The sequence below is a fragment of the Oncorhynchus masou genome, chromosome 12, assembly GCF_036934945.1.
Source record: "Oncorhynchus masou masou isolate Uvic2021 chromosome 12, UVic_Omas_1.1, whole genome shotgun sequence".
In the NCBI taxonomy this organism is placed as follows: domain Eukaryota; kingdom Metazoa; phylum Chordata; class Actinopteri; order Salmoniformes; family Salmonidae; genus Oncorhynchus; species Oncorhynchus masou.
In genome coordinates, this window is record NC_088223.1 from 69,262,600 (window position 1) to 69,281,667 (window position 19,068).

Below are 19,068 nucleotides of genomic sequence, written 5' to 3' on the forward strand. Positions count from 1 at the left end.
CTCCCGGACCATCTGCATTGACCCTTTTTGCACTAAATGTTTTGACTCATCACATACACTGCTGCTTCTGTTTACTATCTTTCACTTTATTCTTAGTTATATGTACATATCTACCACAATTACCTTGTACCCCTGCACACAGATTTGGTACTGGTACTTAGTCCACACCTGTTGTTTACGAAGCATGTGACGAATACAATTTGATTTGACTTGAGCGCCGCACTCTAAACCAGACTGATTCGTTAACTTTTAACTTTGCTCCACAGGGTAAAAGGTCCCCGAACGTGACCATTTTGAAGATATCGTTTCCCTTGTGTCCCTGTCCTGGCCGATTGAGTCGGTTGCGATCTACATGGATGATTTGGGTAGATTGGTGAAAACTCCAAAGCCTTTGATCAGATTGAGGTAAAAGCTTTTAGAAATCGAGGATGGTTGGGTGTTTTGACAAGCTCAAATGTAATGAGAAACGTACATGTGGTCTAAATGCAATTGGTAACTAGGTTGCTCTTTGATAGATGATCAAAGAAAGCAATGATCATCGCTTTCAGGACATTTGATCTGGAGCTTTGAGGTCATGTGATGAAAGATGCATCTGTTGGCTGGCAACAATCATACAGCGTTGCTTAGTTAATGCCAGATACCTCCTGGGTAACAACTTCACCACCTCAATGAGCAACCTATTTAAAAATGTTGCCTCTGAACGCTGGTTTACAAACATGTACCACATTGACCAGGCTTGTGCAAAGTGCCATGAGACCAGAGAGGAGCAAAGGAGATTAGCCAAAGATAGAGAGGGAAGAGAACACATTTCCAGTAATCATGTTTTATTCCGTCCCTTCAAATGAACATAGGGCAGAGTCTCGGGAGGAGGCTATTATCAGCCAAATGAATTCTTGCCAGTGAGTGAAAGCTTGATGAACGAGCAGGTCTTTGGAGAGGCCTGGCTTTCAGAGGCGTGCCATAAAGAAGTTCAAGCACTCTCTTGACAAGCACCTGACAGGTCCAGTGTGTTGTGTTTATGACTGAGGGATGGTGGCGATAATGTGGGGCAAACAGACAGATAAACAGGCACGTGCATAAACACACACACATAGACACACATACGCAGGAATGTGCACACACACACACACACCAAAACACACTCCTAAGGGGAGTTATCAATGCTGTGGGGGACTGTCTATTACTTATCTAAGGCTCACTAGTTGATTCCACTAATCGTGCCACAGCTTTGACCTCTTTACGAGCTGACGTGGGCAGCCATGTGATGGCGGTGGGTTGTCCCCAAACAGATACTCTTAAGACTTTTCTATTATTTATGTCTTTCTACTACACACCAGTGCATAAGCTCCCCTAACAATCAAATCTTGTTATTAGTCTTTTTGGAAGTATGATAACTTTAGTTAAAATTGTGTTGGTATGAACTGCATGGGGTCTTGTTTAGTTGATTTCTTGTAGCTACGTTATGGCAGGCCTAAACTGGAACACTATCCATCACGTTGTTTTTTTTATGAAGCCACAGATGACCAGTAGACCGCCTCTCTCATTTTCCATGTAGTCCACCTTGCTGCCCCTTTCTAAATACAGGCAAATTAGTCAGTGTAGGAGGCTAATACATATTTATAGGATAAAGCTAGCAAGAGACCATGACTTTAAGTGATAAACAGAATTATTAAGCACATAGCTGATGATGGTTTCTATAACTTCTCACCAGTTTGGTTGATGACCACTCTAAAGAGAAGACGTATGTGCTCTTTGAAATTCTTATGCTGCTTTGGGGCTGAAGGATAGTGGATACAACGTACTGCAAAGTTGTTTGTCTTATCAGTAGGTCAGTCTCTCCTGAGGTAGGCAGCCAAAGCAGACCTATTACTGAGTATGTGAAAGAGAATAATCACACCGGAAAGAGTTGATCCATAAAGAAGATATATGAGAAGTCCTTTACTTGATCATTTCTCAAAGGAACAGTCAATAGTCAATAGAGAGGCTGCAGTCCCTAATGTGATCCAGATGCCAGCTTGTGCAGTTTTAGGGGTTAGCCCAGCACTAGGCTAGATGCAGTAATTTACAAGCTAGGCCAGTGCTCCAACAATGGCGATATAAATTTCACTCTGGACAGAGTATTTTGCAATACAATCATTGGTGAAACCTCAGATCTAGGTTTTGTGGCAAGAGTTTCAACAACTTATCCACACATACTATTGCCAGTTTAGTCATTTCACAGATACTGTACAATATGGGGGATAAATAACAGAATACTGTATCAGTGAGGAATTTCTCCATCAGCTTACCATATACAGTGAGCAAAAAAGTATTTAGTCAGCCAGTTCTCCCACTTAAAAAGATGAGAGAGGCCTGTAATTTTCATCATAGGTACACTTCAACTATGACAGACAAAATGAGGGAAAAAAAATCCAGAAAATCACATTGTAGAATTTTTTATGAATTTATTTGCAAATTAGGGTGGAAAATAAGTATTTGGTCACCTACAAACGAGCAAGATTTCTGGCTCTCACAGACCTGTAACTTCTTCTTTAAGAGGCCCCTCTGTCCTCCACTCGTTACCTGTATTAAAGGCAACTGTTTGAACTTGTTATCAGTATAAAAGACACCTGTCCACAACCTCAAACAGTCACACTCCAAACTCCACAATGGCCAAGACCAAAGAGCTGTCAAAGGACACCAGAAACAAGATTGTAGACCTGCACCAGGCTGGGAAGACTGAATCTGCAATAGGTAAGCAGCTTCTTTTGAAGAAATCAACTGTGGGAGCATTTATTAGGAAATGGAAGACATACAAGACCACTGATAATCTCCCTCGATCTGGGGCTCCACGCAAGATCTCACACCGTGGGGTCAAAATGATCACAAGAACGGTTAGCAAAAATCCCAGAACCACACGGGGGGACCTACTGAATGACCTGCAGAGAGCTGGGATCAAAGTAACAAAGCCTACCATCAGTAACACACTACGCCGCCAGGGACTCAAATGCTGCAGTGCCAGACGTGTCCCCCTGCTTAAGCCAGTACATGTCCAGGTCCATCTGAAGTTTGCTAGAGAGCATTTGGATGATCCAGAAGAAGATTGGGAGAATGTCATATGGTCAGATGAAACCAAAATATAACTTTTTGGTAAAAACTCAACTCGTCGTGTTTGGAGGACAAAGAATGCTGAGTTGCATCCAAAGAACACCATACCTACTGTGAAGCATGGGGGTGGAAACATCATTTGGGGCTGAAAGAATGAATGGGGGCCATGTATCGTGAGATTTTGAGTGAAAACCTCCTTCCATCAGCAAGGGCATTGAAGATGAAACATGGCTGGGTCTTTCAGCATGACAATGATCCCAAACACACCGCCCGGGCAACGAAGGAGTGGCTTCGTAAGAAGCATTTCAACGTCCTGGAGTGGCCTATCCAGTCTCCAGATCTCAACCCCATAGAAAATCTTTGGAGAGAGTTGAAAGTCCATGTTGCCCAGCAACAGCCCCAAAACATGAAGTGTACCTATGATGAAAATTACAGGCCTCTCTCATCTTTTTAAGTGGGAGAACTTGCACAATTGGTGGCTAGCTAAATACTTTTTTGCCCCACTGTACCATATAATTCCTCCATTGATTAACTTTTCTCTGTGATTCCAGGTTAACCATCAGTGCTGTGCCAATTTCAGAATCAGGAACTTGCTGTTGCTGGCTTTTCCATAGACTGCGGATGGTGGGTCAAGCCCAGACATAAAAAGGCGTGACACCAAAATGGTATTTAAGTACATTCATGGAGATAGTTATTGGGAAAACAATGAATTTTGGCCTTGTTTGAAACATAAACAAATGTGCCAAAAGCTGCCTCATGTCTGACCCCAAGGGCTGTAAAACTATTACGAACATTACCATCACCACAACAACTACTTGAGAAATACTTGAAAGGGTTTGAAAAAGGTAACTAATTGTAACATTAAATAAATTCAAATCTTTGTTACCATGTGTCTATTCATCCAACTCAAACTGGGGGTCTGAGATGTCAAATGTTGAAAAGCCAGCCAACAGGAAGCAGGCTTGTTTCTGTCTGTCTGAACAGGACCACTGATCATGTTGTCTGCCAGAATTGGACAACGTGGGGGCTCAGATTAACACTGATCCTACCACCAATGATAGAGGCCTTGGTGTGTGTGTTTGTGTGTGCACGTTAGTGCGTGCGTTCTAACACTGCAGAGCCCAGCATGAGTGTTTCTGAACATTTGCACTGCATTTGGTGGTGGTGAATGTTACTGTGTGCTGTTGTGTTTAACTCATGTTGTACAGCTCTTATCACCTCAGTATCTGCCAGCAGGGCACACGTGCCATCAGAATGATATGATCTCTGTTCAACCATCACTCTGAGATTGGGCTGGTAAGAGAACTCTGCCCCTAATCGCTCTCTCTCTCTCTGCATATCCCTGCTTGTGTCTCATCTCCCTTACTCTCCCCCATTGCTCCCTCTAACCTCTATCTCCCCCATCCTCTATCTATACTGCAGCGAGGGCCCCTTGGCTCAGCCTGCTTGTGTGAGGGGGAGGGAGGGAGGGAGGGAGGGAGGGAGGGGGAGGGAGGGAGGGGGGAGGGAGGGAGGGAGGGAGGGAGGGAGGGAGGGAGGGTAGATGTTTGCTCTGGCAACAGGAAGTGAGAATGGCTTAAGAGCAGAGAAAAAAATGCACAGATGAGTGTAGCAAATGTGGTGTGGGGGAATGTTTAGAGATGTTAGAATAAGGCAATTCCTTCCACTCATTGCTAATGTTTTAATTTGTCAGGACATATGATGTGAGAATCTGAAATTATCAAGACAGCTGTGTTCACCCCATCATCTCAAAGAGAAGTGAACATAATTGTATGGATTACTGCTGATGATATTATGTGTTCAAATATGTATCACAAAAGCAATGGTCCAACATTCATACAAATACCAATCTAACCCACAATCTTTTTGCATTTATCAATATGTAGGGCTAGATTCAAAAGGGAATTTTCGATTGAGCCATCATATGCTATGTTTACCTTCATTGCAGTCTCTGGGAAAGCGGGAATGTTCGCTTTAAATTTCAATTGCAATATAGTGCGGATCATCCATGGTCCAGATTGAATCTAGGTCAATACAAACCTCTGAGCCTCATGCACTGAGTTTGACAAAGTTGCATGCAGCGATATTGTGTTTGTTGTCGTTATGTTATTTGTGTTGCCAGGGAAAGATATATCTGTTATGTGGTCTGTCAGCTCAAAAGCACCAAAGGCTTCCTCTTTAAACTCATCTTATGAAAATAAGAAGGAAGTGAGAGGAGAATACTCAAGTCTATTTTCCTATGGTTCAACTCACCGTCCATAACTTAATATTTATCTTTGTGACTAAGAGAGGAATGAGTGTGTTCATGAATTGTTGCTGTGTGTGTGTGTAAGCGTGTGCATCGGGATGGGCAAGAGTTACAAAATAAAATTACAAGATATCATTGAGATCAATGTATCAAAATAAACGACTAAAATACTTATGTTTTAAAATGTATTTAATTAAAATATATGTATATTATATTTTATAATACAGAAGTACATTTGCAAGTAGCCGGCATGAACAGCAACAACATCCTCAGTAACGGTTACAAACTTTTGAATTGCTATGACTGTAATATGTTGTTGTTAATCGACAGTACCTTAGCTGAATGCACTGAGTGTAAGTCTCTCTCGATAAAAGTGTTTGCTAAATTACCTAAATGTATATGTGAAAATAAACATACCAAAATGAACTACAAAGCTCCCAAGTGGCACAGCAGTCTATGGCACTGCATCTCAGTGCTAGAGGCATCACTACAGACCCTGGTTTGATTCCAGGATGCATCACAACTGGCAATGATTGGGGGTCCCATTGGGTGGCGCACAATGCTAGGCCGTCATTGTAAATAAGAATTTATTCTTAACTGACTTGCCTAGTTAAAAAAAGGTGGAAATGTGTCCTTTGGTCTGATGAGTCCAAATTTAAGATTTTTGGTTCCAACCGCCGTGTCTTTGTGATACGCAGAGTAGGTGAACGGATGATCTCAGCATGTGTAGTTCCCACCGTGAAGCATGGAGGAGGAGGTGTGATGGTGTGGGGGTGCCATTCTATCTGATTTGCGCTTAGTGGGACTATTATATGATTTTCAACAGGACAATGAACCAACACACTTCAAGGTCCTCATGAGAGCCAGTTTAGCCAATCATAGTGCTTGATGGTTTTGCGACTGCACTTGAAGAAACTTTCAAACTTCTTGATATTTTCAGAATTGACTGACCTTCATGTCGTAAAGTAATGATGGACTGTCATTTCTCTTTGCTTATTTGAGCTGTTTATGCCATAATATGGACTTGGTCTTTCACCAAATTGGACTATCTTCTGGTTACCCCCCCTACCTTGTCACAACACAACTGATTGGCTTAAACGCATTAAGAAGGAAATAAATTCCACAAATTAACTTTTAACAAGGCACACCTGTTAATTGAAATGCCTTCCTGGTGACTACCTCATGAAACTGGTTGAGAGAATGCCAATGTGTTCAAAGCTGTCATCAAGGCAAATGGTGACTATTTTGAAGAATCTGAAATATTTCATAGTTTTGATGTCTTCACTATTATTCTATAGTTTAGGAAATAGTAAAAAATTAAGAAAAACACTTGAATGGGTAGGTGTGTCCAAACTTTTGACTGTTACTTTATACAGTACGTTTACATTTAGTTAATTTAGCAGACACTCTTATCACACCATAGTGCCATCAGACTTCTGATACCAATGCCACAAAAACCAGGGGGCCACAAAATTGTGAACCACTATAAAAACGGTATAAAAAAGTATTTTGTATATTGTATTTTGAAAATACATATACGGCTCTGAAAAGTATCTTGTTACAAAATACACTGGAGTGTAGTTCAGCCAAGTGTAATACAAATGACAAAATACTCAAAAGTAATTGAAATACATATTTCAAATAAATACTGCCCATCTCTGTGCATGGGGGGAATGAAGGGGGGGGGTCTTAACCCAAATTTGATACTATTTACTTTTCAGGCCACACTGGAGGAGGGTGTTCACAAATTACATGCAGACTTTCTGCATCAAGTGTCAGACCGGCAAGAGGAACTTCTCTCTTTCCTTAGAGCGCTCCGTCTCTCTGGTGGACTTGGTGAACGGACTGAATGACTAGCAGAGGTGCGGAGGTTTTTCAGGGAGAGAACAGGACAGATGGAATATGGCTCATATTGGCAAAACCCCACTGCGGAGGTCCTTCAGTGAGCATGTGAAAGTCTCTACCAACAAGGCTTGGGATGTATTCTGGAAGAGTGCTAGGGAGAAAAGGCTTTGGGGTAAGTACTGGACTCTTTCTCACACATTGACCAAGTGTTTGAAGTGTGTGACCGTCTGTTAACTTGTTGACTCAAACTTTGTGTAGTAAATGATTGACTGGCTTGACTGTTGTGTTTACAAATCCATCAATAATTGCATTGATGTGACAGTTGTCTGTCTCACACAGTCTAGCCCATAAACCACTTACCAAATCATTTCACTTTCACCAAAACTGACACTCCGCTCACATCACAGCTGTATCATGTTAAACCTCTCACCGTTTCAAGCTACATCTCCAGTCCTACATACCAGAGAGTTATTTTCCCATGATTGCATGTCTATCAAAACCAGAGGAGGCTGGTGGAAGGAGCTATAGGAGGATGGGCTCATTGTAATGGCTGGAATGGAATAAATGGAACAGCATCAGACACATCAAACATATGAAACCACATGTTTGACTCCATTACATTTTATCCATTCCAGCCATTACAATGAGCCCGCCCCCTTACAGTTCCTCCCACCAGCCTCCTCTGATCAAAACATGCTCTAGATTAGAATTATGATAATGCAAAAAATCTCCAGTGTGTAGCTCAGTGCCCTGCAGAAGGGTCGGTTGGCCCTAGCCTCTGGTGGACTGTCAGTGGGGGGAGCTTCATGGTTCTCATACTGGAGACCTGCTGAGATGACCTTGATTCCCCTGTGGCCTTTAAGAATTTCAGGGCCCATGCATTATGAGTGTGTACCATGTGTGTCCCATTCATTATGCTTTCACACACACGTGCACGTATGGATGTATGCACACACACACACATTGCAGAACAGTATTATGAGCTATACAATCCTTTTCAACAAATGAACACACATGCACACATGCACACGCACACACACATTCATCAAGCTGTCAGTCCAATCTGGCTCTAGAAGCTTCTGCTGTTTGGTGTCATCTCTGAGGTGTCGTTCAAAATCTGCCTCTTCGTGTGTAGCGACATCTCTGTCTTCAACTTTTAAAAATGCATCCGATTCAAAGTTGGCATCTGATGATGACAGCTGTCTCTTCAGACTTAGAGATAATACCTGGAACCAGCTGTGTGTTCATATTCATGTCCTCTCAACATGTGTGTTTGATTAATTACTCCACATAGTGACGTTGGTTATTTGAGCTCACCCATTGGCTGAAGATAATTACACAATGCTAGTTAGCTGTGGCAGATCATTAAGGAACTTGGGAACTGCACAGACACTAGACGCCAGCTCTAACAGCAAAACGGCCCCCCAAGGGACGCAAGCATTCTCTCTCTCACTCTGCCTCTCACCCTCTATGTTTTTCTCTCTCACTCTGTCTCTCTCCCTCTTTCACACTCTTTCTGTCTCCCCCTCTCACTATTTCGTGCATGCATATCATGTTCTCTTTCTTGCACTCATCTCTCATTTGTCTCTTTACACACACACACACACACACACACACACACACACACACACACACACACACACACACACACACACACACACACACACACACACACACACACACACACACACACCCCTCCCTCCACCACCATCCCTTCTCTCTCTCTCTCTTTTTCTCTGGGCCCTACTGCAGTATACATCTCACAGGGAGGATCCGCTGTCCGGAATACTTCACAAACCTGTCCTAATATTTACACCCGCACTAAACGTTGTCATAACTCAGGCCAAATATGGTGTTCCATTCAAACGGTGCAACTCACATCCAAACAGTACCTCTGCCAGATGTAGTCTATAAACTCCTAATAACTTTCCAACGTCAAGCTGTAGCCCCAATCAGAGGTACGAAGACACGGTTGTGTGAGGGCCATCTGGAGAAGCACAGAGCTGGAACTTGACATTTCAGAGAACATCTCTCTGTTATTGTATCTCTCACCTTCCTCTTTTTGTCTCTCAGTCCATCTCTTTTTCTGTCTTTCTCTTTTTGATCTTCTTACGTCCTCTCAATTGACAGTTTGATCTTCAGGATCTCTCTATTTTGATCTTCAGAGCCTTTTTCTAAAGATAAAACTCCTATCTGTCTATTCTATTTCACTCTATTCTTTGGGTAGCTGTCCCTCTTTTCGGTTTCCCTTTCTCTCAAAGTAAGCCTCTCTTTCTTCTCTCTCTTTTTCTCTTTCCTCTCCTTCGGTCCTCTGAACGGAAGCATAGAGCAGATTGCCAGTGTATAGTATCTATGGCAGGCTCCAGATCTCCAGTCCTCTCCCCCTCTCTAAGCTGCCTGCTTGCCTGCCTGGGTCTCATCAGCAGTATTACCTCACTCTGGAGCACCAGGGCCATGTGCTCTGCTCTCCTCTCTGCCTGTCACTGCCACACTATGCTCAAATGACAGACTCAGGGGTGTGCTGTATTGAGTGTGTGTGTACACATGGATGTGATCTTGCATATCAGTGTGTGTCCACAATGGAGTACTGTAGTGTGTTTGGGGGATGGGGGAGAAGTGTAGGGCCTAAGGTGTGTAGTATATAGGAGAAAGAGGAAGGAGTGGTAGTGTGTATGAGGGGATCTGAGGAGTCCTATTCTGATGCAGAGCAGGTCTGTGTGAGCTGTAAGATTACAGTGAGAAAGCCTTACCAGATGTGGCAATGCAGAAAGAAACTGCTGGAAAGAAGTAAAGGAAGTGGCATCGTACTAGAAGTTTCTCTTGGCTTTAACAACAGCATGTGAAAAATCAATGACCTATTTAGAGATAGTTTCTCCACTACACACCTTCTTCTGGATGCCATGAATATTCAACCTAATAATTTTATCAGATATTGTTTGATTCCAATATATTTGAGCTGGATAAAATGTCTCCTCTTCAAAATACTTCAAAAAATATCTGTCATGAGTATTTTCGCAGATGAAAATGATACATCTCTTCAGACTATTCCAAAAGAACATCTTCGAAATCTTAGGTTAGGAACTTACAGCTATTCTGATGTCTGGACTTTTGCATACTGATTATATCCTCTGTAATTGTTTTTTTTATTAGGATCCCCATCAGCTAACGCTGTAACGCTGTGCATATCTGTAATCATGGTAGCATCCACATTAATATAAAAGTGTTTAAAAAATATGATCTTCTTATTTACAATAAAAGTGACTCCAATATTATACAATACATTATTTAGCATTAATTTCTATTGGGCACAAAATAATCTGCATCCAAAAAATTTGTAGAGTCACAAGCTTGATGTAATTATTGTGTGGGACCAAATATTACACTTTTGAAGAATTTAATACACATATAAGTTAACTTTTTCTAATAGTTTTGGTCACCTAAAATGTCTTAATTCCTATTTTTTTAAAGTGCTGTAATTTCTAAACGGTTCATGGATTAATATACCCTCAAATTAAAGCTGACATTTTTATTTAACTAAGCAAGTCAGTTAAGAACAAACTCTTATTTACAATGACAGCCTACCGGGGAACAGTGGCAAAACGACAGATTTTCACCTTTTTAGCTCTGGGATTCGATCTAGCACACTTTCAGTTACTAGCCCAATGCTCTAACCACTAGGCTATCTGCCATCCCAAATGCTGCACTTTAACCTCATAGTCAGAGTATCAGGGGGTGTGAGAGAGTGTGAGAGGGTGTGTGTGTGTGAGAGAGAGAGAGAGACAGAGAGAGACAGAGACAGAGAGACACAGAGAGAGAGAGAGAGAGAGAGAGAATAAGGTGAACATTTGAGGATGGAAAGTCAGCAACGCAAGCAGCAGTTCATGGCATTTCCCTCCACTCAGTATTTCACTCACTATTCCACTCAGTATTCTGCATTGTATCTGACTTTGTGGGAGTGGGCTAGTTGGCAAGCCATTCCTGTTGTTGAAGAACCCTGTCAAGTCAAGTGTCCCGCCTGCGTCAAAGTGCCAAAAGCATCATGGCTCTAAAAGGATCCCGTTTTCAGCCAGCCTGCCTGCTGTACTGTAGATCAGCAGGGAGAGGTGGAGAGATGATGCAGGGATGGACACAGCGACAGAGAGGTGTAGGAGAACAGAGGCTCCTCTTCATCCCAGGCCAACACACACTGAAGTATGGCTGCCAGGAGGAGATGGAGACACACTGGGAAAATAACACACGTGGGCCAACACACACAGACACATGACACAGAGACAATGCTTCCCTCACCTCCGATGAACTCTCTTTCTCCACTGGTGACATTGCAGTGTGGAGCAGTGGAGGCTGGTGGGAGGATGTATAGGAGGAAGGGCTCTTTGTAATGGCTGGAATGGAATCAATGGAATGGAGCCAAACGTGTGGTTTCAATTCAACGTGTTTGATGCCGCTCCATTAATTCCTATCCAGCCATTACAATGAGCCCATCCTCCTATAGCTCCTCCCACCAGCCTCCTCTGGTGTGGAGACAATAAGCAGATGCTCTGGGGGTAGAGAGATTCTTCTCATACTTCATTGGCCTTATCTTTAGGTAAAAAATACTAATGAGCAGACATGAGTTAATGGGACTCAGACATACTCTAGTGGATAAGTCATCCTCATCATTCCTGTGGGATTTCTCTCTCTCTTCCATCCTCATAACACTGGTTTTGAAGAACAAATAAGTTTGACGCACTTAGTCAGTGGGTCTGTTTGTGTTTGTCCCACCTGCAGGGTCAGAGAGGAAACAAACAAAGCTAAATAATGAGTCAGCTAGCTAGCTGCTGAAGGACACCAAACAAATGGCATGCTGGGTAATGTGTTTGTTATTCATTGGGAGGGCCAGCTCAATCTTGTGTGATTGGGATCATGGAAGAGAGGCAGAAAGGCACTGAAAAGTCTTGGCTCATTTAGGACAAAATAATATTTTCTCTTCCCTCTCCAATTGTACCACTGAAGTTATCCATCTTCTCGTTAACTTTTTCCAACAGTATTTCTTTAGTTATCCACCCATATCTACGATTCTTCCAAAGCTTTGTCTTCTCACCTCTGCACTCCCTGTTCTTTATTCAAAACAACCCCATCACATATCAAAACCCCTCCTTCCCTCGCACAATCACAGACAAATAGATTGATTAGTTAGCTGGTTGGGTGCCTCATTTTTCCCTGATTGATTAATGGAGGGTGGAAAAGTGTAGGATCGAAGGCTGTGTGCTGTTCTGGACTCCTGGAACACTCGTATTGTCCCGGGCTTTGAAGAGAAGGTCGATACTAGGCCCTCTCAGCCATGGCAGGCCCAGCCACTGCCAGACACATTGTTGGAGGCATTACTATGCAAATTATTTGGTCTGGTCACTTTGCCTCACTCATTACGCCTGATTGATAACCCCAGTCCTGGGATTCTTCTCTCTTTGGCACAGCTCTCTGGTGGCCAACTATTGGACACACTGTTTGAAGGTGTAATTTATCCAAGGATACATTTGTCTGCTTAAACTGAACAAACAAACATCATTATATGAATGACCTCCTATTACTCAGGCCTGATGAGACTTAGTCAGTTAGGTAGTAATGTGTCTCTAGTCCTTGACTTGAACTTTTACATTATGGGACGTTTTGATAGAATAATGCACTGTTAAAACTTGTTAAGGCTAGGGGGCAGTATTTGGAAGTTCGGATGACTGACGTGCCCAAAGTAAACTGCCTGTTACTCAGGATATCTATATAATTGGTTGGTAGCATTGGATAGAAAACACTCTGGAGTGTCTAAAACAGTTGTTGTTGTTGAGGTCACTACCCAATCAAATGCTTGTCTATGGGATATTCAAAGGAATTCCTCCCATATTGCAGTTCCTATGGCTTCCACTAAATGTCAACAGCCTTTAGAAAGGGTTTCAGGCTTGTTTTTTGAAAAATAAGGTAGTAATTATAGTTTTTCAAGGTGGCTCTCATTTTGGACTGTAGTCTTGTGGCGCGCGAGGATGAGGGCCCGCACTTCGTTATTTATCTCCGGTATTGAACATACTACATTTCGTCTTAACTTTTATAATTTATTTACATATTAGGGTACCTGAGAATTGATTAGAAATGTTGTTTGACTTGTTTGGACGAAGCCCTGAGGACGAGGAGCGGGCGGCGTAGGTGGAATTCACGGATGATATTTGGGATCCAGAATGTCCTCCCCCGGAAACCAACACCGCTCCTCTGGGCCATACCCCTCCCAGTTCACCAGATACTGGAGCCAACCCCCATGATGTCGGGAGTCCATTAGAGATCTGAAGGCATAGACCGTACTCCCCTCGCTGTCCGGAGGGGCGGAGGGGTGTCGTGGGGGACAACATCAGCTAAGGGCCTAGGAACCACCGGCCTGAGAAGGGAGACATGAAAAGAAGATGAGATACGGTAGTCACTGGGAAGCTGTAGGCTATACGTTGCCTCGTTGACCCTCCTGAGAACCTTGAATGGCCCCACAAACCAGGGGCTCAGCTTCTTGCAGGGCAGGCGGAGTGGGAGGTTCCTGGTAGAACGCCAGACACAATCCCCAGGGTAGTAAACTGGGGTTTCACTGCGGTGGCAGTCTGCCTGCTCCTTTTGACGGTAGACGGCGCACTGGAGTCTTAGGTGAGCATCGCTCCGCACTTCTGCATGCCTGAACCACTCATCAACTGCAGGAGCTTCAGGTTTGGCCTGGGGTCCACGGAGGGCCGACTGAAAACCCAGAACACACTGGAAGGAGGTCAACCCAGTGGAGGAGTGACGCAAGTTCTGGGCGTACTCCGCCTATGGGAAGTAATCAAGCCCACTCTCCCTGCCGGTCCTGACAGGAACCTCCCCAGCTCATCCTGTCCACCTGCCCATTGGACCGAGGCCTATACCCGGAAGTGAGGCTGATCGTGACCCAGAGCTTCTCCATAAAGGCTCTCCATACCTGTGATGTGAATCGGGGGCCACGGTCGGAGACGATGTCCTCCGGAAGTCCGTAATGCCAGAAAACCTGCTGGAATAGTGCCTCAGCAACCTGGAGAGCAGTAGGGAGACCAGAAAAAGGGCTTAACTTCTTGCGTCGAGCAATCCCGTATCCGGGAGCGTAATCATAGCCTCAAACTCATTACCATAACGCAACGTTAACTATTCATGAAAATCGCAAATGAAATGAAAGAAATATATTCACTCACAAGCTTAGCCTTTTGTTAACAACACTGTCATCTCAGATTTTCAAAATATGCTTTTCAACCATAGCTACACAAGCATTTGTGTAAGAGTATTGATAGCTAGCATAGCATTAGCCTAGCATTCAGCAGGCAACATTTTCACAAAAACAAGAAAAGCATTCAAATAAAATAATTTACCTTTGAAGAACTTTGGATGTTTTCAATGAGGAGACTCTCAGTTACATAGCAAATGTTCAGTTTTCCCAAAAAGATTATTATTATTATTATAGGAGAAATTGCTCCGTTTTGTTCATCACGTTTGGCTAAGAAAAAAAACGAAAATTCAGTCATTACAACGCCAAACTTTTTTCCAAATTAACTCCATAATATCGACAGAAACATGGCAATCGTTGTTTAGAATCAATCCTCAAGGTGTTTTTCACATATCTATTCGATGATAAATCATTTGTGGCAGTTGACTTTCTCCTCTGAAGCAAATGGTAAAATGCACGCAGCTGGAGATTACGCAATAATTTTGACGGAGGACACCAAGCGGGCACCTGGTAAATGTAGTCTCTTATGGTCAATCTTCCAATGATATGCCTACAAATACGTCACAATGCTGCAGACACCTTGGGGAAACGACAGAAAGTGTAGGCTCATTCCTGGCGCATTCACAGCCATATAAGGAGACATTGGAACACAGCGCATTCAAAATCTGGGCCATTTCCTGTATGAAATTTCATCATGGTTTCGCCTGTAGCATCAGTTCTGTGGCACTCACAGATAATATCTTTGCAGTTTTGGAAATGTCAGAGTGTTTTCTTTCCAAAGCTGTCAATTATATGCATTGTCGAGCATCTTTCCGTGACAAAATATCTTGTTTAAAATGGGAACGTTTTTTTTATCCAAAAATTAAAAGAGCGCCGCCTATATCGAAGAAGTTAAAACGACAGGATTTAAAATAAAAATCCACAACCACCAAAATGGTGGTGAAACTGTCAGAGGGGAAATCAGTAACAAAGTCACTGGATAGATGGGGCCAGGGAAGCTGAGACACGGGAAGGGGTTTCCCTGTTGGAGCGTTCTGGGGGGGATTTGGTTTGGGCACATATGGAACAGTAGTTGACGTAACAAGTGACGTCCTGCGCCAAGGTGGGCCACCAGTACTTCTCAGTGACTAGACATCGTGCTAACACAGTTTTCCATTCATCCCCCTCCTGGATCCAGATGAGATTGTATGCACTCCGCAGCCCAGTTTGGTAACGAACCGGGCCCCCTGAGCTATTCTATGGCTGCCGGCACCAAAGGGAGAGGGTAATGGTACTTTGTGGTGATTTCAATGAGTCCTCTGTAATCTATATATGGACGTTACCCTCCATCCTTCTTGGCCACAAAGAAAAAACCAGGCGATGCAGGAAAAGTGGATGTGTGGATAAAACCTTGTTGGAGTGCCTATTGGATGTAATCCTCCAGCCACGAACAGATGATAGATGCATCTGCACGGACCAGCAGGTCGATGGCACAGTCCCAAGGACGATGAGGAGGAAGACAGGTGGCGTGGGTCTGGGAGAATACCTCCTGCAGGTCCTGGTAAACCTCCAGGATGTTGGGCTGAAGGGCAAACATAGGACTCTCAACCGACGTGGAACCACAGGGGATGGGAAGCAGGTCCTCCGGCATTCAGGTGACCAGGCTGTGATTCTCATGCCCGACCATGAGATGGTGGGGTTATGGCGATGAAGCCAAGGGATGCAGAGGATGATCTTGTGTACTCATTTCTCAAGACTCATTCCTCACTCTGGGGAGCCACAAGCACAGCAGCGTACAGCATGGAGCAGTAGACAGACAGTCACTGGGCCTCAGCTAGCATACAGTACAGTACGCTCTGTATATATACACATTTGGTTAGGAACAGGCAGTCTTTTCAAACAGTTCTAACTTTAAGAGGGCATTATCATAATTTTCACAATTTCACTGCATTATTCCAACATCATAGTGTGGAAATATACATAAAACACAGGGAAATCACATTTTTGACTGCACTGGGCCTTTAAGTAATCCTGTAGCAGTGTTGCAAAATAATGTTTTGCAATAGTTTCATATCTTGAGTCCCAAGTCATGAGTGATGATGAAATGGTTTGATGTTGCAATGTGATACTACGATATCTATGACACCGTAGTTTAGTCTGGGAACATACATAAATTACAGAAAACACAACACTAAAAGTTCCAAATACCTTATCAAACAACCTCTCAATGGCTATGTCACAGTCTGTTGTTGAAGTAATGAAATACAGAGCACCACATGGAGCACCGAGCAGAGCACCACACAGAGCAGAATAGACTCACAGTCAATGAGCCATGACAGATTTTAGAGTGGAGCAGAGCAGACTGAAGTTTCAAGGTGAGTAGGGGTTTATAGAGCTCATTCCACATCATAATTTCTATTATAGTTAACATGACCCTAGAGAAGACTCATTTCTCACTCTGGGGAGCCACAAGCACAGAAGCGTGCAGCATGGAGCAGTAGACAGACAGTCACTGGGCCTCAGCTAGCATACAGTTCAGTATGCTCTGTATATATACACATCAACAGGACTGTAGTAGAGAGAGTCAACAGTTTTAAGTTCCTCGGCTTCCACATCACCCAGAACTTGACATGGACCAACAACACCACCACTTTTGCCAACAGGTTCAGAGACAGTTTCTCTCTACAAGCCATCAGACTGCTAAACACTTGAACTGGACTGACCACCTGCTCTGACTCTCCTCATCTTAGCACAAATGCACTCACTACCTCACACAGACATACACTCATCCACACAAACACACACACACATAAAAATTCAGGCTACACACACATCACAACTGATGCTACCAGAGTCGTATTATTGCTAAATACTGCACAATTTAAACATTTTCCTCCCAATCCCCTCTTCCCCAATATATGTGTAAATATGGACTTAAATTTATGCCATCTTGTATTATACTTATGCTTAAATGTTTATTCTATTCTACTGAGCCATTTACTTATATTCGCATTCCTATCTTGTATTATTTCTTATTGTGGTTGTTGTATTGTCAAGGAACCTGCATTTCATTGGACAGATATACCATGTGTATCCTGTACATGCAACTAATAAAACTTGAAACTATTCACTACATACAGGAAAGTTCTCTACCGTACAGTACAGGACAGTCTGTATCAACTACTGTGCTATGGGAAATAATTATTGATTTCCCGTAGATGGTTGTTTTTTGCAGTGCTTGTATAGAATTACTTCCACACTACTGTCCCCACAACATAGTTACATGCATGCAGCAGATACAGTGCACTGAAACATTTTTCCTGGCTGTTCTCCTGGTTGTTTATCAATATTGATGAGGATATTGCTACATAAATGATACGGTGCTGGCTTTATGTGTCCTTGCATCAGAGGGATGTGTTGTGCCATCCCAAGTGGTTGTACAGGCCCATGTGTGAGCCGTAGATGTTTTTACAGGTGAGGTAGGTGTGACCAGGACCAGATGTGGTCCCTGTCGGTCAGTTAACTCAGTCCTCTGTGACATAACAAGGTTATACATTCATGTACATACCACCTCAACTGGCCTGAACAACCAGTGCTCCCGCACATTGTCTAACCGGGCTGCATTGTGTCCCATTACATGCCAACCCCTCTTTTTACACTACTGCTACTCTCTGTTCATCATATATACATAGTCACTTTAACCATACCCACGTGTACATACTACCTCAATAAGCCTGACTAACAGGTGTCTGTATATAGCCTTGCTACTCTTATTTTCGAATGACTTTTTACTGTTGTTTTATTTCTTTACTTATCTACACACACACACACACACCTTTTTTCACACTATTGGTTAGAGCCTGTAAGTAAGCATTTCACTGTAAGGTCTACACGTGTTGTATTCGGCGCATGTGACAAATAAACTTTGATTGGATATACACGGATGGTCATGGATGTCTGTAGTTTCTAACAAAATGAGAAAAACACTTAGACCCATAGGTAAGTGTTACCCCCATCTTAGGGATATGTCAGGATGTCATCATAGGTAAGTGTTACCCCCCTCTTAGGGATATGTCAGGATGTCATCATAGGTAAGTGTTACCCCCCTCTTAGGGATATGTCAGGATGTCATCATAGGTAAGTGTTACCCCCCTCTTAGGGATATGTCAGGATGTCATCATAGGTAAGTGTTACCCCCATCTTAGGGATATGTCAGGATGTCATCATAGGTAAGTGTTACCCCCATCTTAGGGATATGTCAGGATGTCATCATAGGTAAGTGTTACCCCCATCTTAGGGATATGTCAGGATGTCATCATAGGTAAGTGTTACCCCCATCTTAGGGATATGTCAGGATGTCATCATAGGTAAGTGTTACCCCCATCTTAGGGATATGTCAGGATGTCATCATAGGTAAGTGTTACCTCCATCTTAGGGATATGTCAGGATGTCATCATAGGTAAGTGTTACCTCCATCTTAGGGATATGTCAGGATGTCATCATAGGTAAGTGTTACCCCCATCTTAGGGATATGTCAGGATGTCATCATAGGTAAGTGTTACCCCCATCTTAGGGATATGTCAGGATGTCATCATAGGTAAGTGTTACCTCCATCTTAGGGATATGTCAGGATGTCATCATAGGTAAGTGTTACCTCCATCTTAGGGATATGTCA

At 43.1% G+C, this 19,068-nt stretch overlaps 1 protein-coding gene across 1 annotated transcript in view; it reads left to right on the top strand.

The window, feature by feature from the left end:
• The first annotated feature begins 7,119 nt into the window (after positions 1 to 7,119).
• Positions 7,120 to 19,068, top strand: part of LOC135550722 (rho GTPase-activating protein 7-like) — an 80,496-nt gene continuing 68,547 nt past the window's right edge. Inside the window, exon 1 of the mRNA XM_064981778.1 lies at positions 7,120 to 7,352. Coding sequence (XP_064837850.1) covers positions 7,238 to 7,352 — 115 coding nt within the window. The 5' untranslated portion in view covers positions 7,120 to 7,237. The remainder of the gene's footprint in view (positions 7,353 to 19,068) is intronic.